General features: G+C 41.1%; 3 protein-coding genes across 10 annotated transcripts; 1 reads left to right on the forward strand and 2 right to left on the reverse strand.

Annotated features, from left to right (window-relative positions):
* Positions 1 to 24,563, forward strand: LOC107223534 (RNA helicase aquarius). 6 transcript variants are annotated; one of them, XM_046745645.1, is made up of 16 exons: positions 1 to 236; positions 512 to 1,148; positions 1,622 to 1,800; positions 16,111 to 16,224; positions 16,575 to 16,678; positions 16,995 to 17,106; positions 17,175 to 17,388; positions 18,293 to 18,341; positions 18,591 to 18,826; positions 19,021 to 19,408; positions 19,495 to 19,743; positions 19,827 to 20,432; positions 20,887 to 22,048; positions 22,183 to 22,912; positions 23,431 to 23,853; positions 24,047 to 24,563. In XM_046745645.1, exons 1-14 carry the CDS (start codon positions 150 to 152, stop codon positions 22,423 to 22,425), a joined length of 4,380 nt encoding a protein of 1,459 aa, XP_046601601.1. In that variant the 5' UTR covers positions 1 to 149; the 3' UTR covers positions 22,426 to 22,912; positions 23,431 to 23,853; positions 24,047 to 24,563. The 6 variants fall into 6 exon arrangements, with proteins under 6 accessions (XP_046601601.1, XP_046601602.1, XP_046601600.1 ...); XM_046745646.1 differs by having other exon boundaries at positions 23,431 to 23,472; XM_046745644.1 differs by having other exon boundaries at positions 22,183 to 23,853.
* Positions 2,052 to 13,599, reverse strand: LOC107223535 (probable G-protein coupled receptor Mth-like 5). 2 transcript variants are annotated; one of them, XM_046745663.1, is made up of 3 exons: positions 13,591 to 13,599; positions 3,528 to 4,274; positions 2,052 to 3,358 (listed from the first exon to the last, which is right to left on the reverse strand). In XM_046745663.1, the coding sequence occupies exons 2-3, from the start codon at positions 4,261 to 4,263 to the stop codon at positions 2,712 to 2,714; spliced, it is 1,383 nt and encodes a 460-aa protein (XP_046601619.1). In that variant the 5' UTR covers positions 4,264 to 4,274; positions 13,591 to 13,599; the 3' UTR covers positions 2,052 to 2,711. The 2 variants fall into 2 exon arrangements, with proteins under 2 accessions (XP_046601619.1, XP_015518717.2); XM_015663231.2 differs by lacking the exon at positions 13,591 to 13,599 and having other exon boundaries at positions 3,528 to 5,028.
* On the reverse strand, positions 5,257 to 12,584 carry LOC107223536 (G-protein coupled receptor Mth2). 2 transcript variants are annotated; one of them, XM_015663232.2, is made up of 7 exons: positions 12,067 to 12,584; positions 11,231 to 11,453; positions 10,689 to 10,978; positions 9,029 to 9,107; positions 6,803 to 6,963; positions 6,418 to 6,658; positions 5,257 to 6,262 (listed from the first exon to the last, which is right to left on the reverse strand). In XM_015663232.2, the coding sequence occupies exons 1-7, from the start codon at positions 12,080 to 12,082 to the stop codon at positions 6,055 to 6,057; spliced, it is 1,218 nt and encodes a 405-aa protein (XP_015518718.1). In that variant the 5' UTR covers positions 12,083 to 12,584; the 3' UTR covers positions 5,257 to 6,054. The 2 variants fall into 2 exon arrangements, with proteins under 2 accessions (XP_015518718.1, XP_046601623.1); XM_046745667.1 differs by lacking the exon at positions 12,067 to 12,584 and adding an exon at positions 11,590 to 11,638.
* Positions 24,564 to 24,622: the final 59 nt, after the last annotated feature.

A 24,622-nucleotide genomic window follows, 5' to 3' on the forward strand; every position in this document is an offset into this window, starting at 1 on the left:
TTGTCTAATAAACCACAATCACAACCGGCGTCAACGTCTGACGATTTCATCCGTTCAATCACGGTCGTTGGTTGATCACAGGGACGAAGTTTGTCTTGTAGGAGTTTAATTTCCTACTCTTACAGCGTTGAAATACTTCATATCTGAAAATGGAAAATCCAGCAGTTTCACTCCTCGTTAAAACTAATAATCCTGCGCCCACGGTCGATCAAATAAATGCCGACAGAATAACACAGGTAGCATAATTGTATCGTATTTTCATGAATTATACACATGCTCGTCTTGTTTTTCATACTCTACCTCGTCGCCATAACAGAGAACGTAACCGAGGTGAATTATACATTACATAAATCATGCGCATGTAATGATACATGCCTGTGCGGTAGCGGCGAGGAGGTTATGTTGACCGGTTGTTTTGAATGCAGATATTAATTCATACGATTTCATTGGGCGGTTACAAAATATGCACTTACATATCAAGTATTCACCTGTATACGTTTCCATTTTCCAGTTGGCCAACAAATATTGGGCACCTCACACAACCAACTCACACCTCCAGTTTGATCCGGTAATCATCGAAGATATATACATACAAGAGATATGTGCTTCAAAGTTTTCAATCAGGCGCATAATGATGCTCGAATTCAGCCAATACCTGGAAAATTATCTTTGGCCAAATTATAGTACAGGAGAAACGTCACACAGTCACATGATGTCGATAGTTGTAATGCTGAACGAAAAATTTCGAGAGAGAGTCCAAGTCTGGGAAGCTTTTTCGAAGAATCCTCAACATTTTCCTGGATTTTTTCAGCAAGTTCTGGAAGCTTGTTTGAACGAGAGTACAATGGATTTTGATCTTAAAGAACAGACGGCGCTTATTGTTTTTTTGAATCATTGTTTCAATTCTATGGAAGTAGCGTTAGTGAGAAATGAAGTTAAGAGGTTGGTGTCATTGTCAATGTGGGTATCACTGCAACAGGGCAGACGTGAGTTTGAGTTTAGAAAGTTTCCCAAGTGGAGAAAATATTGGAAAATTATACAAAAGAAAGATAAGCCAGAGATCAGACAGAAGTTGGACTGGGAGCGGAGATTCCTACAGAGATTGATGGTCAAATTTATGACTATCCTGGAAACTGTACCACTCGAGGGTGAGTCTTTCTATGAGAGAGTTTTTATTCAACGGTTGAGGAGATCAGTATCGTATCTCAGAATTTTATTGGGGAACATTGCAATTCTGGAATGTAATTGCGATTATACGGTAATTGTTTGAAATTTGGATTTGCAACCTTTAATTCTTCAAAGTCCATTTAAAGATGTAAAATGCTGATTTACTATTCCATGTTTTGTTACATTACCGTTACTGATTTTAATCCAATCTCTTCCTTACGATTGGGATGTTGATGGCATCCTTTTCTGTTTATTTTTTTTTTTTTACTGTCATTTATAATTACAACAATTTAACTGGAAATATCGTTTCTCAAACCTTGTGCGTGTTTATACCAAGTTGCCTCATAAACCCAATTTGATTGAAATTATTTTGGTCATTTAATGGGCAAGATCTTTTTTAATTACTATATTTCAGCTGATATACTTACATCGTGCCCTTTTTGCCACATTTCAGGAGCAATTTTTCCCGACAAGATACATTATTGCGAAAGGTTCTTGGAGTTGGTTATCGACTTGGAAGCTCTTCTGCCTACCAGACGTTTCTTCAACACAGTCATGGATGACAGTCATTTGGTAGTACGGTGTCAACTCTCCAACTTGGTGCAACGCCCAGAGGGAGGTCTTTTCAACCAGGTGAGTAATCTTATTCAATTTTCTCCTGTATTACCGTCAGGATGTCGTGTGTGAAAAAGCAACAAACACGGGCAATAACTTAATTGTAACAATGCTCGCACATGTTACACCTGGTATATGCTTTGCACTTTCTAGACACAAATGATTTGGTTGGTACGGTATTCCCTAAAAATAATAATCAATACTTGCTTCTTGGATTAGTCGACTACTACACGACACAAGACGTATGTACAAATACACTTTGACTTCGGTTTGCAGATTAAAAAAATTTTATTCATGTCAATTAATAGATTTAGGTATAAAGATTTGAGATCGCTGCACTAAACAAGTGAGAGCCTTAAAGTGCGTTAGTGTTCTGTAAATATTATCATTAAATATTTCAAAACAAAGGCACTGTGCAAGGTACAGAGTTACTCTTCAATCGATGAGCTTAATCCTAATACTAATTGAGAAATTCCGTTTACTTAAAAATAGATATGCTTCCTCGAAGTTGGAGTTAATTTTTTACAAAACCAGATGACGGGCTAATATATTTTATAATTTGTTTCATCAGTCTCGTGCGACGACTCAAACAGCAAAATGTATAATTAGTTAAGTACTTAGATATGGTGCGATTGCGTCAAAGGATTTGATTATACGATCGAGCTAATTGTAGGAATTGATTGAGATTTATAAAAGTAGTACCCTTGGTGCTGAAATTTGCATCCTTCAAAATGATTGGATAATTTATGTGGATAATCGGCTGTTGCCGACGAAATGTTAAAATCTCTGGATTTGCATTAGTATGGTTGAATGGTAAATACTTGTCAAGTCATGGGAAAAATAGATTCAATTGTGGAATGTAGGTTTCACAAACTCGTTGACAATGAAATTATTAGTCAGCAGTAGGGACTCGGCAATGTGCGACACAGTTATCCCAGATTAATAGCTGTCATTTCTTCACCCCAATCGAGGCCCTGAGCAGTGTCACCTGGGCTGCAACAGTTGCAAGTTTTTCTCAACAAGAAGGTGACTCTTCTTTGACCGAACACGCATACATATAGAATTAGAATGGCTTGTAACAAATTTATGACAATGGAACAGTATTCCAACTCTGATCTCATCCAGGAAAGTAGGGTAAATGACCAGGCAACCCCCATAATAATAAATAGAAATACAAACATTCTGAAACTATACTTCATTTTATGGTGAATTCTGCCATACGTGTTCATTCGTTTCATGAAATTTGTGGTCGTCGCAACGAACCATACATTAAAAATGACACTAAATGCAACGGGCGTAAAAAGAACTGCTACAGCCAGCCACCCTATGGTTTCCTGGGGGGCGTCCGGCACGTCGACTATCATTGGTTTGTTGGTGTCCAACTTGAAGTGTGAGAAAATCGCCATTGTTCCTATAACTGTGGTTAGGGACCACACATAGAGAGAGTAGTAACAGTACTTTTTTCCATCGGTCGAGCGGAGGAAAATGTTGCGTGATCTAAAAGTCTTCCATATATAGTAGCCCAAACTGCTTAACCAGAAGAACGCCGACATCAGTGACACATACATAACTACATCTGAAAGCAATAGAGTTGTTAAGTACCCTGCCACACCTATGTTTACTCAAACTATTGTAAATACGAAAGCTGGCAGACCAATACTATAGTGGCTAATACTACTAACCATTTAATTTTAATTTAATATTCATATCATACTCAGCGGATAGTACATTACTGCTGAACATACCTGCGACCAAAAAGTTCACATGACTGCCAAACTCGGGGAAAATTCTGACCATTGCCGCGCAATGATTCGCCACAAGGCATAGCATCAGACTTGTTACGATATTTCCAATCAAGTTCTTCAATTGCGGTAAGACAAAGTATACGATCGCAACGACAAGATAGCAGGCAATGGATATGGCTCGAAACGACGGATCTATAACTCGCCGCATCATGACGTCTGTATGCATGACGTGTTTCTTTATCGGCAAACACACACGTGCATAGAATGTTGTCATGTTTTCTTTGCGTAATATTGTCTTGTCAGCGCAGTAGGTTCCAAATTCATAGTCGTAGTATCTCTTGTTTTTGGCATTGTTCCGTTCACCTTCCACCAGCTCATCAGCAGTCGAGTCCGTATTGTCAAGGTTACACTGGGTGCAATGTCGCAGCTTACCAGACGAGAGGATTCTCAGTAAATCCATGTTGGGAGGGTTCGGCACGTCGTATATCTTCCACTGTCTTTCATCATTTTTACACTTTGGTAGTCCAAATTTTAATTCAAATTTTGGCTGGTCTGTTAAACCGTGTCCATCCTCGTCGGTAAATATCGGCTTCCACGGTCCTGCTCCGTGTGTGGCTTCTTTTATCGGTGTACATCGATCATCGACAATCAGTTCGTTGGATTTGCAGCACTTTCCAATTTTTATGGTAGCGACGCTACCTTCATCCGAGGATGATGCCGAGGATCCTTGATACATGGCCAAGCCAACTGTGATACGAACTATTATTAGTGTTACATGCATGACCATAATGTGCATTTCATTCAATTATATTGAATTTCAGTATCACGCGAGCCGCGGCTCCCGCTGTCGGCGCGGCTTTTTTATTCTCCTTATATCACTCGGACTTGACAGTTGTACGATTTATCGGTATTTCGTTATACCGGCCCGGATTTCTTACAGAACGTAGAACGATCACCCGTGTCGTATCCGGTTCGGTCACTCATGTCTATTCCCCGAATATGTATCCGAAAATAGCAGTCACATAAATTCGGCCATTTGATCAGATTTGTTTACCTTCGCGTTCTTTTCCACCCTTATTCGAATGTACGAAAACCCTCTGCTTTTTCGCCCACCTCTTGGCCAATAATTCCCATTTGCATGTCTCAACAGAAATGTATATTGCAGAAATGCCAAGACTAGGTTAGGTTACGTTGAGCTAGGCAAGGCCAGGCTCCTTGGGCTAGGCTAGGGTAGGCAAAGCTTGTTCAAGTTAAGTTAGGGTTGAATTAAGGTTGAACCCAGTGCTGCCAGACTCAAATAGCGGAATATACCCGTACCGTTTATAAAATCACCGATTTTACCCGCGCGCAAATTCAAAATACATGTAAACAAACAGCGCAATATAATCGCTGTAATTCGTAGCAAGAAGTAGTTATGAAGTTGATTGTTCGCGAGTTTATCGAGCTGAAAAATTCAAGATTCTGACTGAAATAAACCAATGCGAGCCGAAATTTACGCTGCGTCGCCTGTCGGAAAGCTATGCTTTTGTATTTATTTTTGGATTGTTTTCATCCTCTACAGCAATTAGTGTATCAACACAACTGTCATTCTCACGGACAGTTCAGCAAGTAGTTATCGGGTAATAAACCGACATTTCATGCTCAATTTCGGACGAAAGCTGTATATTTTTGCACATGATATTGAAATTTGCCTTTACAGTTTGAAAAAAATTTGACTACAACTCGAAACTAGATGTAATGAATAATAGTTTATTACATTCTCTTAGAGATTGCAGATAACGTATATAATTGTAGTAAGTAATTGCCCGGCTATTCATGTGTCACCCGCGCCGGCGTAGTTTTATCTCATCGTAAGCGTCGCCACTTCCCTTTTACACTTGTAATTATTCGCATCTGTTACATCTAATATTTAATACATATTTACTGTACAGATAATATAAGGTATTTGCATTATGCATTCAGAGTAAGCTCTGTACGCAATTGCGTAAATCTATGGCACCCTATAAAGATTAACGTATATTACGTGTGCACCTAATTTAACAGATATCGCGTCAGTAATTTTTGTCGATTGTCTTCCAGAATAATCGCGTACGTTCCGCAGGTGTGTAAAAACATGTGTACATTCTCGAGACTGGTCATTTTTGTTGTATGGAAAGGTCGATTGTGATAACTGATCCTTGATCGGCATCACAAATTGAATTACGGTTGCGCACACACACACACGCGCGCGCGCGCGACACGACGCGGAGTGAACCGATCAAGTACGTTACAAACAGCCCCAAGAGAAGCTAGACAATGTTGAAAACCGTGCAAGGACAGTGGGTCGTTCCCAATTACCTTTAAGACGCGATCTACTCCGTACGATATGAATAGGCAGGTAATTAAGCGAATCTATCATACCTAATTACGCGAATTGGTACATCGGCGTGTGTGTGCGCGCGTGCGTGTCGTGTCGTTGGGACGTTTGTAAGAATGTACGACGTCGTCACGGTAGGTACACTCTGGGTCACGATTCTCGCAGTAACGGCTAACCCGTTTGCGAGAGCTCCTGCTCCTGCTCGTCGTCCTCGAGAATCACTTCGGATTCCTCGTCCTCGCCGGCGGCCCATCTCTTTGGAAAGTTAATGCCGAACGGTTTCTTTTTTGCCAGTAGTTTTCGTACGCGTTTACGGGACGCGATCAGCAATAGAAATATTATAAAGCCTTGCAGACTGTTGATAACATCCGTCACGAGCCTGGAATTTCATGCGTTAAATACACTATGCGATTCGTAATTGTTTCAACACTTATATTATTATGTATCCGTGTCTTATATTATCAAAGTGTTCATCTTGTATTATTATATTTTTCGAAATCTATACGTGTAGCTAATAACAGTTGTTGAGCTCACCAGTATTGCAACCATTCCGATCCGGTTGTAGACGATAGTACTTCGAAGATCCAAGTAATACCCATCACCGACGCCAGTTTCAAGTAAAGCTTACATCTGAATTTCATCACGTCGAGCCTTGTTCCGCCCAAGCTTCTGTACTTGTGCCATAGCTGGTAGCATGTCAGGGAGAAGTAAACGATGTTGAGTGTCATTAGGAAGGCGACCGGGCCGTACATATAGACCCATCTTTCGTAGCTTCCTGGAAATTGTTCAATTAATGTTGGGTGGTCGATTGTTACGGGGATCGTGTTGTTGTTGTTGTTGTAGTAGTAGTATCGGTGGCAATTTGATAACTCGCGATGCGATTGATCCGGGAAAATGGAACCGGTATTTTTAAACCCACCTGCGAACCAGCAGCTTGCTCCATCGAAACCGGGAGCCAACACAATTCCGTCGGTATGATGACCGACGATCGTGGTTGTAAGAAAAATGCTTGGTGCGCCCCAGCCGATAATGGTGTACATCCAGAAAAATATCTCGTCCTTGATCACCGTCCTTGTGAACCTGTGGCCGCAATGTATAATTACGTTTGTATTTTTGTATTATTATACAGGTACGTCGCCATACTCGCCAAAAATTCAGCAATCGACACTGCATACAATTAATTATGCGTCATAATCCCGTATTTTCATGGATATGCGTACAACGGTATGCGGGCGTTGTCATCGTCATAAGATTCATCGGATCCTGGGCGAGGGCGTGACGCGCGTTCGTAACCCACTACACATGCGAATCTGCGTATTTTGGCACATCTGTGCTGGTGATGAAAAACAATTGTGTCCTTGGTCCTGATATCGAACGAACGATTGTACCCGACGGACGTAGATGCCTGCTCCGCGTAATACGCTGATTATGTTTCCCGCATACGAATAATCCGGCATTTAAAAATACAACTGTGTCCGGTCGTCAATTATATTCGGTAGCCCCGATAAATTTTGACGCTTGCTCTCGTTTCAAAACAGCAATGAACAAAGAACGGCGCCAACGAGGTGCATGTACATATATGCAAGTATCCGAGACAAGGCCCCGCTCGTCGCACCTCTTGCCGCTTGCCTCTTTACGTATGTAAATACATTCATACATACATGCATACATACATACATACATTTGCGCGTGAGGAAATATATATACTACTAGCCTTGATCAAGCCAGCTTCTCGGAGCGGTATTTACTGTATTCGCGAATCGTAAATGTGATTACGTCTCGCCGTCTCTGCGTAACCAAACAGTTTTTCATGTTAAATTTGCGCAGCGCAGCGAGAGATCGAAAGGATGCTGCTGTCAATGCGCAGCCCGTACACACCACTTTTAGGTACACAGGGTACACAAGGTTCATTCGGCAACTAAATTGATCATTGTTTATGCGTTCAACTGTTTCCCCGAGTTTCGAGGATATGCGAAAAACTAGTTTCAAAAGTGCTTGCATGAATTTTGTGCGTATAGCCTCGCAGAGAAACTTGTCGCACTGTAGAGAGAAAACAAAGCAAAGTGTGTGTTATCGTTTAATTATACCATGCAGACGTAGGCCTGTGGCAACGCCAAAAGTTGGAGTGAAGGAATCACATGCGGCCAATGTCTGGGCTCGCCCGTAACATTGTAGATTCTAGTCCTATATATAGGATCATTGATTTCGATGTATACGACGATAATTATTTACGAATCAGTGCAATATATTTTACCGGAATTTATTAAGTTTATACCTATGTAAGAGTTTATAACTGCGAGGAACTGAAAAACCTCGAAGATTGTTTCATAAGTAGATCAAATGTTACAACGTGAGGTCAAGTTCTTGTAATGAAACGCGTTAACATTATTAAGCAATTGATATAGTGAACAAAGGAAAGAAACGGTTGTTCGATAAGATAAATATAACAGGAAAATTATATTCTTCATACTCAACGCTTAATGTTTTTATTCTTTTTTTTTTTTATCCATTCTCGAAAAAGAAACTTCAAGCCAGGGACGCTTAATATGAGAGTTATGCTTCTGGTTCGAAAGAAACGGATATTGGCCGCGTACGCTTCTGTCTCTTTTTACGGACCGAGCGATTTTCGGCCCGAATCCGCAGTCCGTGCTCGTATATGACTGAGTTATACGCTGATGGTTGAATTCTCAACTTGAGAGCGATATGCGGTAACAATTGTGCGAAAATCTGGCGGTAAGAGGATGATCGCGGAACGTAGTTTTCTTTCCTGCACTGTGTTTCCTCTCGTACGTCGAAAAATACCCGATAAATCGGGCGGTACATTAAAATGGGACACCCGGTATATATAACAACCATTAGCCGCGCGGACAATGGCCATTTTAAGCAATTTTTCTCATACTGCCGGGCCAATGAAACTTGCAAGAAAACCGTCAGCCACAGGCATAGCGTAACGTTTAAGGAATTCCGTCGTCGCGGCAGTCCGGTCCCTGAATCCGGGGATGATTTTTTCATGATCCCGTACGCTATTCCAGATCTTCGACGCCCGAATTATATCTCACTGATCTCGCTTGTTTCATAAATAAGCCTATAAATCAATAGACTATGAAGCATCCTGTGGTGTGGATACTTGAAAATAAGAACTTACCAGGCCGATCTCCAAACGTTGAACGCTACCAAATTCAACCAGAAAAAGGCAGCCATGAAACAATAATACATGGTGAACGCTGAAACGAACAAACACGTATTGTTGTAACATTTAATACAATGTAATATTATAAATGGCGAGTGCAGCATATAATATAATGAAACTAATTATGCCGCAACTCTGATTATTATTATCACGTAACTCGGCTTCATTAGTTCGTTCTAAGATTAAACGTCATCACGTAATCTGATGCTTATTCCTTGTGACTTTGGCCGTGCCTCTTGCTTAAACGGACTGCCCGAATGTCACATTGCTTAGGATTCACCGCCGTGAATTTACTTTTCAATTTTTTTTGTTCGTGTGATCTACATTTGGACATAAAAACGTGGATACACACGTACCCGTCTATATATTTCACTAACAATAAAATGCATCTATCTAATACCATACTTGTTACTCTCAACTGGTAATAAATGATACATGATACAATTATGATACACTTTTGCCCTCTGCTACACTTATCCATATCTTACGAGTTCGAGAGCCGTCCGCTATCTCTCATGTTTAGAAGTATCGCACCAGCACGCATCGATGTGGAAATTTTCCGCGGACTTTTATTTTGCTGTAACGCGATCTTCGTTCGTACCGCATGCTGATATGTAGGGTACATACGTGTAACACAGGATTGCTTGTGGATTATTTCCGTTTAATGCCAATTTTTTTAACTGAGCCAATCAAAACTCATCTTCATCTCTACTCGTATAAAACTCAACGTCTCTCTGTCCGTCTGTTCGTATGATCGCTTATAACTCGAGAACTACCGAATCGATTCTGATGCGAATTTTTCTGTCGATGGCCGTACCGTGCAGCCGGGTTTTAGACTCGAGACCTAAAGTTATCAAGTTTAGATCGACAGTTTTGGAGGTATAAAGATATTTGTAAGCCAAGTCAGAAGGGGATCGCACAGTTATGCGAACGCGGACCAAACTCGTACAGACAGAGGAGCGTTAAGCGGAAGAATTTCCAAGGTCTCGGCGAGCTCTGCAAAAGAGTCCGAGATAGCATACGGCCATGTTTTTACAGTTTTGACACAAGAAGCATTCGAAAATATTCGCGAACGGAGCTGTAACGGGCTGCTAACAGCAAACATGGACGTTCCAATTTCTGTTCAGCTATTTGCGTACGTACGGAGCAAGGTTATCCATGGAGTCACAAAGGTCCACCGAGTCAGAGGTCACATTATAGTAGATAGCGACCAAAGTTGAAAATTAGTATTTTACTGCGCCTCCAGCTAAATCTTGATGATAGACTTGAAGTTTTTGTAAAAGATCAGTCCAAGACGGTGAACCCGAAGGACGGGTATTGAAATATCTAGCTATCCGCTCGCCTATAATTCATTGGATATCACCGGGTAAATGCAGCCGCGAATTGGCATGGACACTCGTAGTTTACTATTTCTCAAAAATAAATACGATACGCGTTGGCTTCCGTAGTTGTCCGAAATTGTCTTGCCAAAAATATGGGACGACGTATGATGCCGCATGCAGTAACACGTTGCTTTGTGTGTTTATTTATTTGAACCTTAGAAAAATTTAATCTAAAATATTCTCATCCGCGGTTAGAGTGAGATTAGAGAAGCGACAGAATGTATCCGACTCACCGGTCCAGCTGCACAAAGTGTCGTCATCAGCGGCATAATCGGGACGAAGCTGTACAACCGCCAGTAGGATGTACGCCCCAAGTAGCGAGGACATGGCGCACATGAGGATTTTACCCTGTAGGTCACGTAGCTCTGGCAGGACCGCGTACACAATAAGGGTGACAAGGAGGAAGAACGCGGACAAGGTGCATAGCGTTCCGAATACCAAGGACCGCGTCATGGACAGTTTTTCGAAACAAACCACAGCTATGGATGCATTATCCATGCCCGGGTGAGACGCCAGGCAAAATCTGAAAATATTATTCGTAAACGAAATCCGAAACGGCTTGAACATTTATGAAAAGTCAAATATCGTGGTACATAAATAGTATATGGTGTAAATATGCATTTACAGTTGGAGAGAGAGAGATAGAGAGGGCGGGGGGATTGAAGACAATTCGCCTCGAATATCTCGAAAGACCCACTTAAAGAGATCCCCCCAAGGTACGCGCACGTACCTCACGCTGATTTAAGAAGAAGAGAAGCTGACGATAATCACTTACCGATGCATCGGAGTAGTTGACAAACCGTCATCGTAAAGAAGCTTTTCCTCGATTATTTCGAATCTTTCAGCTAGCGAATCCAACTTGAACATCCCCGACGGACAATTCATAGGCAACAACGAACCATCGGAACAATTCGATGCGTTCAGCCATGTCGTGTTTTCGGGACAGCAGTAGTTCACCGATCCGCATGAATTTGCGTGCAGGAGGAGAATCGCAATTACTGAAGCATGGTAATATTATCGTCGGGTTATGAATCACAGACAGCTGTTGACAGTAAATGATTTCTAGTACGCATGTATCATATGTACGGGTGGGTATAACAGGGTCGAAGGGGGCTTACGAGAACTGAATCTAACCCGATAATATGAGTTTTCCTTCCTGCAAACTCATCCCGCAGCTCTACGTTGTATTGTTCCGTTCGTTTTAACTACCATACCTATGCAGACACTGACCCCCATGCCTCCACTCCGTATGTAAGGGTACAACTAAGCAGGTGGATTCTGTCCGATTCAAGGCCACCGGACACCACGAGACGTATCTATTCAACCTGCCTTGTAACAGGCGACATACGGGTGGAATTCAGGAAGCTACCCCTCCCCACGTGCACATGACATGAATACATGTGCGATAAGATGCGATATGTACAGGATTCGAATTTTATTATTACATTGCATCTTGCAATTGGATCAGGAAAGACGTAAGTCTTTCGGATCCCGTTGTCCGTATACCGCATATAGGTATGGCGGTATATGTGTATGACTACGAGAGTAGCCGGTGCGTATATAAATAATTTGCATATTGCGGTTAGTCGACTTGTGCCGGCTGCTGTTTACCTTTTGTTAACCACATCTCGAACGTTACCCTCTCGACAACTGCAGCACTATCACTTGGCAGAGTTGAGTCCGTCTTATACGCGTATACCGCGTCCTGCTACCTTTCGTCGGGACGCGCCTTCTCGATGCTACGTGCGGTATATGTACAATTATTGTCCAATTCTACGTTTACTTAAATTGGACGCGAGCACTCTCACTTCCGACACACGTGCATTTATCGATAATTCATGTGCTCATAGCACGCGCAAGCATCCTTTATATACCTAGGTAGATACGAATATACGCATAGATTTGTCTCGGTTCCCTGAACGATGCGTATGACGCGTGTTTACTCGGTGGCGAACATGATCGACTGACGAGCATTCGTGTTTATCTCTCACTAGATTCTTTTTTCACCCAATACTCCATTAATTATATAGACTCTGAAACTGCCCACGTTCTTCCGTTGATATTTTCATATCAAACTTTCGAGCAACACGTGCGGGTATATTGCGGGGGAACTTGAACAATTCTCAGAGCAACTTCCAGACATCAAAAATCATATTTCACCATAATTATGATATCTGTATATAGACAATGCGCGTGCAGAATTTTGAGTGTTTCGCAAGCGAAAGATCTCTGCATTACCTTCGTCTAGAAGACATTCACTTATTAAACGTTTGCTAACAATTCCTCGAACTGACCTCCCTAGTCAGGCTTATCGCAAGGTTATCAGTGGTAGAAAAATTAGGTAAGAAGTTTCTTCCAATCGTAAGAATTCCAATTTCCTATTTTGGGCGGGCAAAGAGCGCGTTTGGAAACCGAATAAGAGGTAGCGTGAATGTTTCGATGATTTGTGGAACGAATCTTGAAATGTATAGTTTTGTTGAAAAAAATTTGACACTCTTAACCAAAGATACTGGCCAATGTTAAATGTATGATTTGCAATATTCAGAATACAAAAAAATCGTTGAATATGTATATTTTTTTCACAAACTGAATATATTTTCGGAAAAATTGTACTTCTTCACCGCATGTCCTCATATTTAAGTGAAAATCGAAGGTTGCAAGGTCGCCAGATGGTCGAATTGGTACGTAATGACCCTATATACCTCGTTGTCGCATTACAATACCTGCACCTCCCGTGTAACGCGGCGCATACGTTACTCGAGGCATAAGTCAGAAGCGGCAGACCTGCTTTTGCAACTGTTAGATTATTCCCCGAGAGTTCGCAGTTTCGTCGTTTCGAAGATCCGCGGTTCTACAAACAGTCCGTACCGGATCGGCCGTTCGTACAGGCGTAACCGGCGCGGTATGGCACACCTCTCCCCGACCAATTGTATCCTTGAACTGTGATCGGCCTTCGTACCTTATTACACCTGTATTATTAACGACAACTTGTTGTACGCGCGTACAGCGACCGCACAGCTATTATGTATCGTTGTAGAACTATAATGTTATTATATGTCGGACGAAGTTGTTCGCCCTGCGTTATAGATTGGTATGATCATAGAGTAAGTATATTATATTATAATTGATGTATACCGACGGACGCACCACCTATCGCGAAGAGATCGAAACTCTTACTGGTTTATTATTTTGTATACTCTTCTCGTCGCGGCTCATCCAGCTCAGATGGCCGAGAGACCCGGGCTTGGAATCCGATTGCAGCGAAGGACGGAGTGTGCGGGGCCGGGAGGGCGACCACTCGACGAGGTGGGGTTGATAAGGTTCTCCTGATCCGCGACTCCGGCGTCCGAGTTACAGAGCTCGGAATAACAGAAACTTGAGCTTTGATGACACGCGTGTAGGATTTAACATCACCTTCAAAATTAACTTCCCACCGCATGCTGTCGTCGTAATACCATCGCCTACCTGTATAATTGCAATGTATCCATTATAGTATAACAAATTTACGGTTTACGGATCAGCCTGTGCATAAGCCTGCTCCGCCAAAGTGCGTAGATCCGGATCACATGGCCTGTGGCGCATAAATTTTGGTTCCGCCGATGGGGCTTGTTGTCAAATAGGCGTGGTACTTAATTTTATGGAATACACTATGGCGCCAAAAACTGGATTTCGAATTAATATTTTCTTTCGGAAGTGAAAACATCTGTGACGAAAATTTGTAATCCCTGTGTTTTTACAACGTTTTTTCGGCAAATTTTAATTCAGCATAATCTTGCGTACGTATTTCTCTTCGCCGCTAAAAATAGTTGAAAATATTCCCTGAATTTCCTTGGTCAGATTACGGATTTTTCACCAAATGAAAGTCGAATATATAGTACCAATTCGAGTATCGAATAAGAATAACTTCGAGTCTATCGGTATTAAAGAACACGGTTACTATGTACAAACGTGTTGTATTTTCATGCGGACCCGAGCTCGCGGTGAAAAAATTGCTGTTGGAAATTGGCTTCTTCACGAGAAAGCTCTATTTTTTCCTCGTTCCGCACGACCTAGAAATTTCCTGGTATTCCCTGACCAGTGACCACCGTGTCATAGATTGCAGATAAACCGGCGAAACAAGTTCAAGTGACACTGAGATTAACACGTTAAGCGTGGCGTTGCTGCCTGGGGATCGGCTGTGAATTTTGCGTTTATGCGGCGTCGCGGCCGGTCCCTGGAGACTGGCAGAGAATGGACCGCCATGCACCCTTAACGGAAAGCACAGAAAAATCGGCCCCGTGCACATTAAGTGTTAATATACAAAGAATTTGATGATGCGGCTATTCGTTCAAGCTAAATTTGAATTCCACGCGATTTTTCAGGCGAAGGCGTTGCACCGTACAAGCCTCGAGCTCGAAGGTTAAAAAATGTTTTTGTATATGCATTTCCTGCGAACCGATTCCCACATGCCTCTTAATTATCACGCATAAGTACTGCAAGAACGTGTAGTATCAACCGCTGTTGCGCTACTGAAAAATCCGGCATTTCGCACGATGGTAGCGAATCGTAGTTATAATAATAATATAATCGCAGTATGAGGAGTATTGTCTATCGCCGCAGTACGAACGTAGGTATAACAGATGTGTACCGTTAGTCCGTTGATAACGCTATTTCTTGTCAATATTCATCGGTGACATCTGTTTTTCTCGTGCTTTGATCATCAGGGATTCCGATCCGGATGTTGCGATGACGTATTTACGTTATTTCCATTCGATATCATCGCATGAATACTCGTAATGCGCCGTATCGCATCATACGTCCCTCTGCGCACGTGATGCAAATTATTATTTACTCTCGCACGTTGCCTATTCATTATTCCATAGGGGTATCGAATCGATTATTTACGTAAAGTACAGCCTGTTGAACTGTCGATTATCAACAGAGTACATTCGCACTCATCTGTGAGAGGAAAATAACGGTCGTCAAAGCAAGGGAGAACACGGGGAAGAGGAATATTATCGTGTCGATTATTATATGAGATGCATATACTCATTGCATGTATTATAACAAAATTATATACAGCTAGTTGCAGGACGCAGGGCGCAGGGGTGTAGAAACGTGTGTATAGGGTACGGAAAAGTCAGCTTGGGGCAACGACGGGTAGAACTTGGCCCTCTTATTCGTCATTTCACGATGACAATCTGGAAGGTAATCTAATCTCGAGTGAAAAACGACAACACCTGACCATGAGTCGATATACCTACCGCGGTAGACCGGCGTCAAATCGGACCTCCTTCGTTATTTCGAATCCATCGAATTGATGATATATACCTCGCTCTCTTTCTCTCTCTCTCTCTCTCTCTATATATATACATATATTTCAATTCATATTATATATATATATATATATCTATACATGATATGAATTATACAACTAAATGAGCGGTATAAATAGAAATTAACTTATATATATAAGATTGGTTGAACTTATATTTCTATTTATACCGCTCATTTAGTTGTATAATTCATATCGCGGTCGTGTATGGCGTGTATGATGTATTTTAGGTAATTGACATCATGCATGCGGCATACTTCTAGCCTTGCGGGTATGGTATGTAATTCCACGCATGAGTTTATCGAATTTGCTGTAACATTGGATTTATTCTTTGGTTTCAGCTTTTGGAGATGCTCAAGTTTTATGCAAGATTCGAGATAAGCGAAGAAACCGGTGATCCCCTCACTGACCATGATATGACGCAGTTGCATTATACAAAAATCACCTCACTGCAGGTAAAAATCAAATTAATTCCAAAATGTTAAATCTTGTTACAGACCGGTGCTGTATAATTACCACTCACCTTCTACGTGTAATGCAAGTACTCTAATTATACGACGGTCGACATTGGTGTGTTCTCTGTAAAAATCGAGGGACCACGAACCTGTTACTTTGTTGTTACTCAACAGAATTTTTTCTCATTGCATGAATGCGATAAAATTAATTTAGTCAGGCATAGAATGTTAATTAATTGTTGGATTTTCCGTAAAATTGGTTAAAAATATTGGCGTAGCCTCAGGACGTTAACGTCGACACGTTACAACAAGCTGCACATTTCTAACAGTGCCGATTGCTATTATTTCAGAAAGCTGCCTTCGCCAAGTTTCCTGATCTGCGGAGCTTTGCACTTGCAAATGTAGCCAGTGTTGATACCAGAGAGGCACTCTATAGACACTTTGGCACCTTGAGGTATGACATGATAGGGTGAAACCGCCAATTAATCGGAATTCATACAAATTTACTTCAGCATACTTATGCCGATCCACCGTGGGTTATATCTGGTTCAAGATATTATGCAGTTCGTTCATTGGCGCTCTTACCCTGTTAGTTATTGTCCGTTTATGCGGATTTCACTAATATCACAAAATGTATGAATATACGTAGGTTTACGCGGTCCTTTACTTTTACTTCCCATTCTTTCATTCATTTATTGATGTCCTAACGTCACTATTCTCGTCATTTTTACCGCCATTTCCTTTATAATTATTTGATTATTTTTACACAGTCAGGAGAAGCTGAGATCGATTGCCACATACCTGAACCTTGTCCCGCCGGAAGAGCGAGAGGTTGATGAAAATTGGTATCGATTGGATCTGGGCTTTCTTCGGGAATTACTGGTAAGCTTGAAAAGTGATAAATAATTGAGCAGATCGTAATCGATATTGTGTGACGTGAATGTTGGCAGATTTCGAGGCACGAGCGTCGAGCATCGCAACTTGAAGAATTGAACGAGATGCCGCTATACCCGACGGAGGAGGTTGTCTGGAACGAAAGTATCGTGCCCACGGAATATTTCTCCGGCGAAGGCTGCCTGGCATTGCCGAAACTGAATCTTCAGTTTCTCACGCTTCACGACTACTTGCTGAGGAATTTCAATCTCTTCAGGCTCGAATCAACGTGTACGTATGGGACTTTCCACGTGAAATCGCACAAGATTTCAAAGTAGAATTTTTGATTTGCTATATTCGTTTTCTTATTTCAATTTACCTATTCCAAGGACGAATCCTGATTTTTTCCCAAGTTTTTCAACTCAATTTGTTCCTCGGTTGCGAAATTTCAAAAAATTTCCTGCTTCAACTTTTCAAATGCATGTGACTAGAGAACGGAAAGAGATATTGTCGAAATTTAAAACACCTGGTGTTTGACTTGAATCACAGATTTATTAAAAAATATCTTATTGACTTATTTGAATTATTATGAAAAATTTTTTCTTCGAAATGACAGTCATGTTTTATTTTCCCATAAAAAATATCCTGACAAGTTTTGGTTTTTTCATGAATTTGAAGCCTAGTATCAGCCCATAATGATATGTGGCTTAAAATAATGAAAAGATTAACAGTTTTCTGGATATTTTACACAAAAAAATAAAACGCGACCATCGTGTAAGAAGTGAATTTTATTTGTTAATTGAAGTACGTTGGTGATTTTGAAGAGACAAAATTTCTATGACTTTTCTCGTAAATCTGTTATTCAAAACGTGAACAACGTATTCGAATTTTGTCAATATCTCTTTTCGTTCTCAGTTATGTCCATTTGAAAAGTTAAAAGTGAAAACTTTTGTTGCAAATTTGTAACTAAAGTACAAATTGAAATAAAAATTTCAAAAAAATCATGATTGTTACTTTAAATTGATGTGTTGAAATAAAGGGGAAAAATGTATGTAAATAAAGAATTGAACTTTGAATACTGGCCGATTTCACGTGGAAAGCCCCGTATACATGCGGCACATGCTGGATTTCAATTTTTCAATTTTAAATGTACTACGATTTGTAGTTGCATATAACGTATAATTAATTATTTCAGATGAAATCAGGCAAGATATCGAGGACTCGGTCAGCAGGCTCAGTCCATGGTGAGTGCATTACTAATTACATTGCATGCATGATTCAATTGTGATAGGTGCGCAATTTTTTTGTCATACGATGGCGTCAACAAAACTTAGCGGGCCGATGTCATGACTAATAATTAATTTCAGCCGAGACCAAGTTTTTTGAATTCGATCCATTGCTTTTCCTTAATGTTGGAACGATTATTCTACGTTCGATTAGTTCTTGTATTGTTGCACTCCACTTATTTCCTGTGTGTACAACGTATTATACAGGCGTGCGGAGGATGGCGGCGTGTATTACGGTGGATGGGCCAGAATGGCACAGCCGATAACTCAGTTTGCAGTTGTTGAGGTTGCTAAGCCGAATATCGGGGAGAATAGGCCGTCGCGCGTAAGAGCCGACGTCACTGTCAATCTGAGCGTGAGAAAGGAAATCAAGGCAGAGTGGGAAAACCTGAGGAAACACGACGTTTGCTTTTTAATATCAATCAAACCTCCTAATACCATCGGTGAGTGATTTTGATATATTGCTGCCCGGACGAGTATGCATGCGTATGTTGTAACGCTAGCATAGAAACGCCCGGCCGCAAATATGTTTATAATTTACGTAATATTCATATGAACGAACGTGCAGCCTCGGAATGCTCGCACGGACCAGATACCGGTATAAACATCTGCGATTTACCATAGAGACGCCTTCCAGGAACGAAATACAGTCACAAACTGCCGTTTGTACCCCAGGTTGGTTTGACAACCGTACGGGGGTGCGAGATTGAGGGCATGCTAGATTCGAATGGTCGGGTGATCGAGGATGGTCCTGAACCAAGGCCTGTACTCCCCGGCGAGAATCGCACTTACCGTGTTTGGCTGGACTCTAATCAATACCGTATTGATATGGATAACGCGAGCCATGGCAGAGAGGATGTGTATGAAGGTTTCAACATAATCATGAGGCGGAAGCCAAAGGAGAATAACTTCAAAGCTGTCCTAGAGACGATCAGGGAATTGATGAACACCGAGTGTGTTGTACCCGATTGGCTTCACAATATAATATTAGGATACGGGGATCCCGGAGCTGCCCAATACGCAAGGTAAGAAACAAAATCCAAAAAATACTCGTACAGTATATTGCACGCTATATTTGTGATATTATTTTCGTTTTTCTCTCTGTTTGTAGAATGCCCGATGAGATCGCAGTAATGGATTTTAACGACACGTTTCTAGACATAGATCATCTCCGAGCAAGTTTTCCGGGGTATGATATCAAAGTTGAAATCACCGAAGAAGAGAAATTAGTTCGGCCGTTTCGACTAACGTTTGAGGAAGTCTTATGCAAGCAGAACAACCAATCGGATAGAAAAGTGATCATGGTCGAACCACACGTACCGCCAAGTCGCGGCCCCTACAAGGCCAATGAGCCCAAGAGGTGAGGCATTAATGAATACTCACGGAGGTATTTTCATTGCAACGGTTCGCAATATTTCTGTCATTTTCTTTTGCTGTTCTCAGAAACCAAATACCGTTCACACCAACGCAAGTAGAGGCGATCCGCGCAGGAATGCAGCCAGGGCTGACGTTAGTCGTCGGTCCGCCGGGGACCGGAAAGACGGACGTTGCCGTGCAAATTATATCGAATTTATACCACAACTTTCCCAATCAAAGGACATTAATAGTCACACATTCCAATCAGGCATTGAATCAGTTGTTTGAAAAAATCATGGCCTTAGACATAGATGAGAGGCATCTGCTCCGTTTAGGTCACGGCGAGGAGGCGCTTGAAACCGAAAAAGACTTCAGCCGATACGGTAGGGTCAACTACGTTCTGGCAAAACGTCTGGATCTTCTCATGGAAGTTCAAAGGCTTCAGGAGTCTCTTAATGTAAAAGGAGACGTTGCGTACACGTGCGAAACTGCTGGACACTTCTTTATGTACCAGATACTTACTAGGTGGGAGCGCTTCAACGGAAGAATCAAGCAAAGATCGGGAAGCAATCCCTCGCCTAACATGGTTTCACAAGAGTTTCCATTCCACAAGTTCTTTGACAATGCACCACAGCCTCTCTTCAAGGAAAGATCTTACAGCGAGGATATGGAAATTGCCCAGGGTTGTTTCAGGTAAATTATTTTCATTCATTTCCCCACTCTTCCATGGTGGTCAAATTACGAGCGTATTACTGTTACGTTACTTCGCTATATTGGACCCTAGCATTCTCATCCGTCACTGACAATTCATTGCGCTAATATGACTGCAATTTTTGAGTAAAAATTTTCTCAATAATACGGCGTTGTGCTTTTGAGGGGATAATACGGTCTTGTAAATTTAATTTACAGACGTTTTTCTGTAACATTCTTATAAATAATATACGATATTTAGACCAGGTGTATTATGTTTTAAATGAATATCTATCACCAATAAGGTTGCAGATGTGACTTCCAATCTTTTGTCGTGGATTTGAAAACGACATTTGTATTCACACGTGCATATTGCGGCTTCTCCAAGTTATTGAAATTTATAGAAAAATGATGCAAATCGATGCAATCACTGTAACAGTTTATGGGATTCTGGCAGATATGTGGAGAGGATGTTCGCTCAACTTGAGGAATTCCGTGCGTTCGAATTGCTCAGATCAGGGCTGGACCGTTCAAAGTATTTACTCGTGAAAGAAGCGAAGGTAATCGCAATGACTTGTACGCACGCAGCGCTCAAGCGACGGGAACTTGTCGACATGGGATTTAAATACGACAACATCCTTATGGAAGAGTCCGCCCAGATATTGGAAATCGAGACCTTCATACCACTGCTGCTTCAAAACCCCCAAGATGGTTACAATCGTTTGAAGCGTTGGATTATGATCGGCGACCACCACCAGTTGCCCCCTGTCATTAAAAACATGGCCTTCCAAAAATATTCAAATATGGAGCAGTCTTTATTTGCAAGGTTCGTCAGGCTTGGTGTTCCTACCGTCGATCTTGACGGCCAAGGTCGCGCCAGACCAAGTATATGCAATCTCTACAACTGGCGGTACAAAAAGCTGGGTAATCTGTGTCACGTCGAGCGTAGTCCTGAATATCTTATTGCCAACGCTGGGTTCTTATTCGACTTTCAACTCATTAACGTTGAAGACTTCAACGGCGTTGGCGAGAGCGAACCGAGCGCTTATTTCTATCAGAATCTTGCCGAAGCTGAGTACTGCGTCGCAGTATTCATGTACATGCGCCTTTTAGGATACCCAGCTGACAAAATCAGCATACTAACCACCTACAATGGACAGAAGCATTTAATACGCGACGTAATAAACATCAGGTGTGCTAACAACCCGTTGATAGGACGACCAAACAAAGTGACCACTGTTGACAAGTATCAGGGTCAACAGAACGACTACATACTGTTGTCGTTGGTGAAAACACGAGCAGTTGGTCACTTGAGGGATGTCAGGCGGCTGGTAGTGGCAATGTCGCGAGCTCGGCTTGGTTTATACGTCTTTGCCAGGGTCGCCTTATTTAAAAACTGCTTCGAACTTACACCCGCGTTCGACCAGCTAATGCAGCGACCCCTTAACTTGTACATTCTTCCTAGCGAAATGTATCCAGCACAAAGACTTAATGAAAGCTTGGCAGCATCAGTTAACCTTTTGCCCGAGGCTGTCGTCATCAAAGACATGCCCCACATGGCAAAATTCGTCTATGATTACTATATGGACAAAGTTAGCACCATGAAAGCACAGACACACGTAAGTTAAACAGTATTTTTTAAAAACAACTACTTAAGAACATGGAAAGCAGAGGAAATTCAAAAAAATATCACCCAAACGCTTTGTTCTCTTTTATATTTTTTAATGCTTGTCTTGATTTAATATCCATGCAGGGTGCAAAACAATGGCAAGAACCTGGTACAACGGGCCGCATCGCTAGCCCCACACATCACATTTCTGCACATCCTGGTGCCGATGATGACACTGATGACGAAGATGAACAAGCTCGAATTCAGTTAAGCGATGACTGCGCTGATGAAAAGAAACTATCGGGAGATGTAGAAAAGCCGAAGCCAATTCAAAATTTGCTTGAGGAATCAACGGACGATCATTCGAGCGCTTCTCACGAGAAATGACGGACAAGACAATCTGATTCTACGTTTTCTTTTTCTTTTTTGATGAAACAAGTAATGTGCTGCTTGGATCGAAAAATTTTACCAATTTTTTATTAATCATGACCCTTGATTTACACGAGCTGTAATATCTCATTCTTTCGATTTAGTAAGGATGTACTACGAAACACATGATCCTTTGGCGAAAGTTAGACATGCCAGATCTAACCTAAAGAACATGATCCCTGAGATTTGTATGCAGGTTCACCACAGTAAACGATTAATAATCAACTGCAATAACGACCACATGTATACCATCGTTACTTTACACGCTTTTCTGTATTATAAAATCTTTTGTAAATTACTCCGTATACTTACAAAATATTAAATTGCATTTAAACACAGATTTACAGAATGCCCCCTACGCGTGTTTGAAACGCTGTACAGACCTCTTTTATCGACCTAAACCAATTGCATGAATTCCCATGTTGCCGCAATCTACGATTTGAAAGTATGTACCTAAGAGCTGAAATGAATTAATTTTTGCCCTAAGCATTACGAAAGGTAGTCTAAAATTTTGGTTATTTTTAATCCAATTTCGGTGAATTTTGAAATATGCTAGAATATATTTATTCAGAAGCCGTATTAAGGTAATTTTGCGCTTAAAGTGAATTGTGCGTTGTCTCTAGTCGTTGCAAATAACGGATCCAAATTGACACCGGAAAAGGCAAAAACACTTTGTATTTTGTCAAATTTTCACTCATGTTGGTCCTGTCTTGTCCCAGATGCTTTTGTGTTCTTGAAGTCCATCTTGTAGGAAAGTGGACCCGCGGAGTGATTGGGAGACACAAGGAGAATGTCTGAAAATATCGCGAAAGTAGTAACTCCATTCGAATGAATTTTGATTCAAGGGGTTCGAATAGAATACAAGAATATTATGACCAACAAATTATTAGTTGATTAAATGTCTACTGAATCTTCTCCATAAAACTTTAGATGTGCATCGAATTTATGACTCCTTTCTTTCAGGTCCGTTCTGCATGCCACTCCGAAATTCCTGCTAAATTATGTGTGAGTAATAAAGTGATGAGAAAAACCCGGTGAAAACCATGACTAACATTTGACATGCGCCAAATTGGAGGCAATCGTTATAGCACGGAATGATTAAATCATACATATAAGTTGCACGCTCTATCCAGCAAGTATTGGGGCATGCACTAGGACACACAGCGTCAATATCACAATGATTCGATTCATCGATCCCTGTTTTCAAGCAACCTCCTCCGTTCAGATATTCTTCGCATACCAGAAGCAGTTTGACGCTAAAATTTCTGCGATTCCATTAATTGTGAACAGAAGAGGCTTATATTGATCAAACTTGATGCGTTGCCCTGAAACGCATGAAACTGATCAAAAAGAGCGCAGTACCAACGGCAGACAAAAATTACGATGGTAAACTTTCGTTTTCAGGCTGTGACTTTTGATCCGTCGATCGCAGCGTATTGGGACTGCGCCCAATCGATTTCTCTGGCAAAATTACGTCGAAATAGTGCATGAAAGAATTTATTCCAACACTTTTCAAAATCGCGAAAATTTTCGCCAAAAATGCAAAGGGGTTAACCTTACTTTTTCTTCATTTTTGCAGCCGAAAAATTTTGGTCTCAGATTCGATCTAAATGACCCTTTCCTGACTAATTGGACCCCCAGGAACACAGAAAACACACCAAAAAGAGCGTCGGACCAACAGCAGAGAATTTGAGAAGAAAATGCGCAGGAATCTAATTATTTATTCGTTCATCCTAATACATCTTACATTAAATAGTAACAATACAATATCATACACTTCGTTCTCCGTATGGAGCCGTTGCATTTGTACCCAGACCGGAGCCTGAACTCTACTTACTTAAATACTACAAGAATAACTTTCTCATATAAAATTTTTCATATTTTGCCTAAGGTTACATACATTGTGCTAATTTTTCCTTATATAATAGTCACATTTTTTGTGTGATGTGTAATGATATTTTTGCATTTCTTTTTACCTTAAACACTAATATAAATATTACCAAGCAAATAGAAACACTATACACTGACATCAGAACACTTGTACTACGATTTGGGGGTATTGAATAAATTGCAGATATTTCTTGTGTGATGAGTAATCATTTTTTTGCGTTTCTTTTTATCTTTAATACTAATCTTACTAAGCAAATAGAAGCAC

The sequence above is a fragment of the Neodiprion lecontei genome, chromosome 7 (genome assembly GCF_021901455.1).
Source record: "Neodiprion lecontei isolate iyNeoLeco1 chromosome 7, iyNeoLeco1.1, whole genome shotgun sequence".
NCBI lineage: Eukaryota > Metazoa > Arthropoda > Insecta > Hymenoptera > Diprionidae > Neodiprion > Neodiprion lecontei.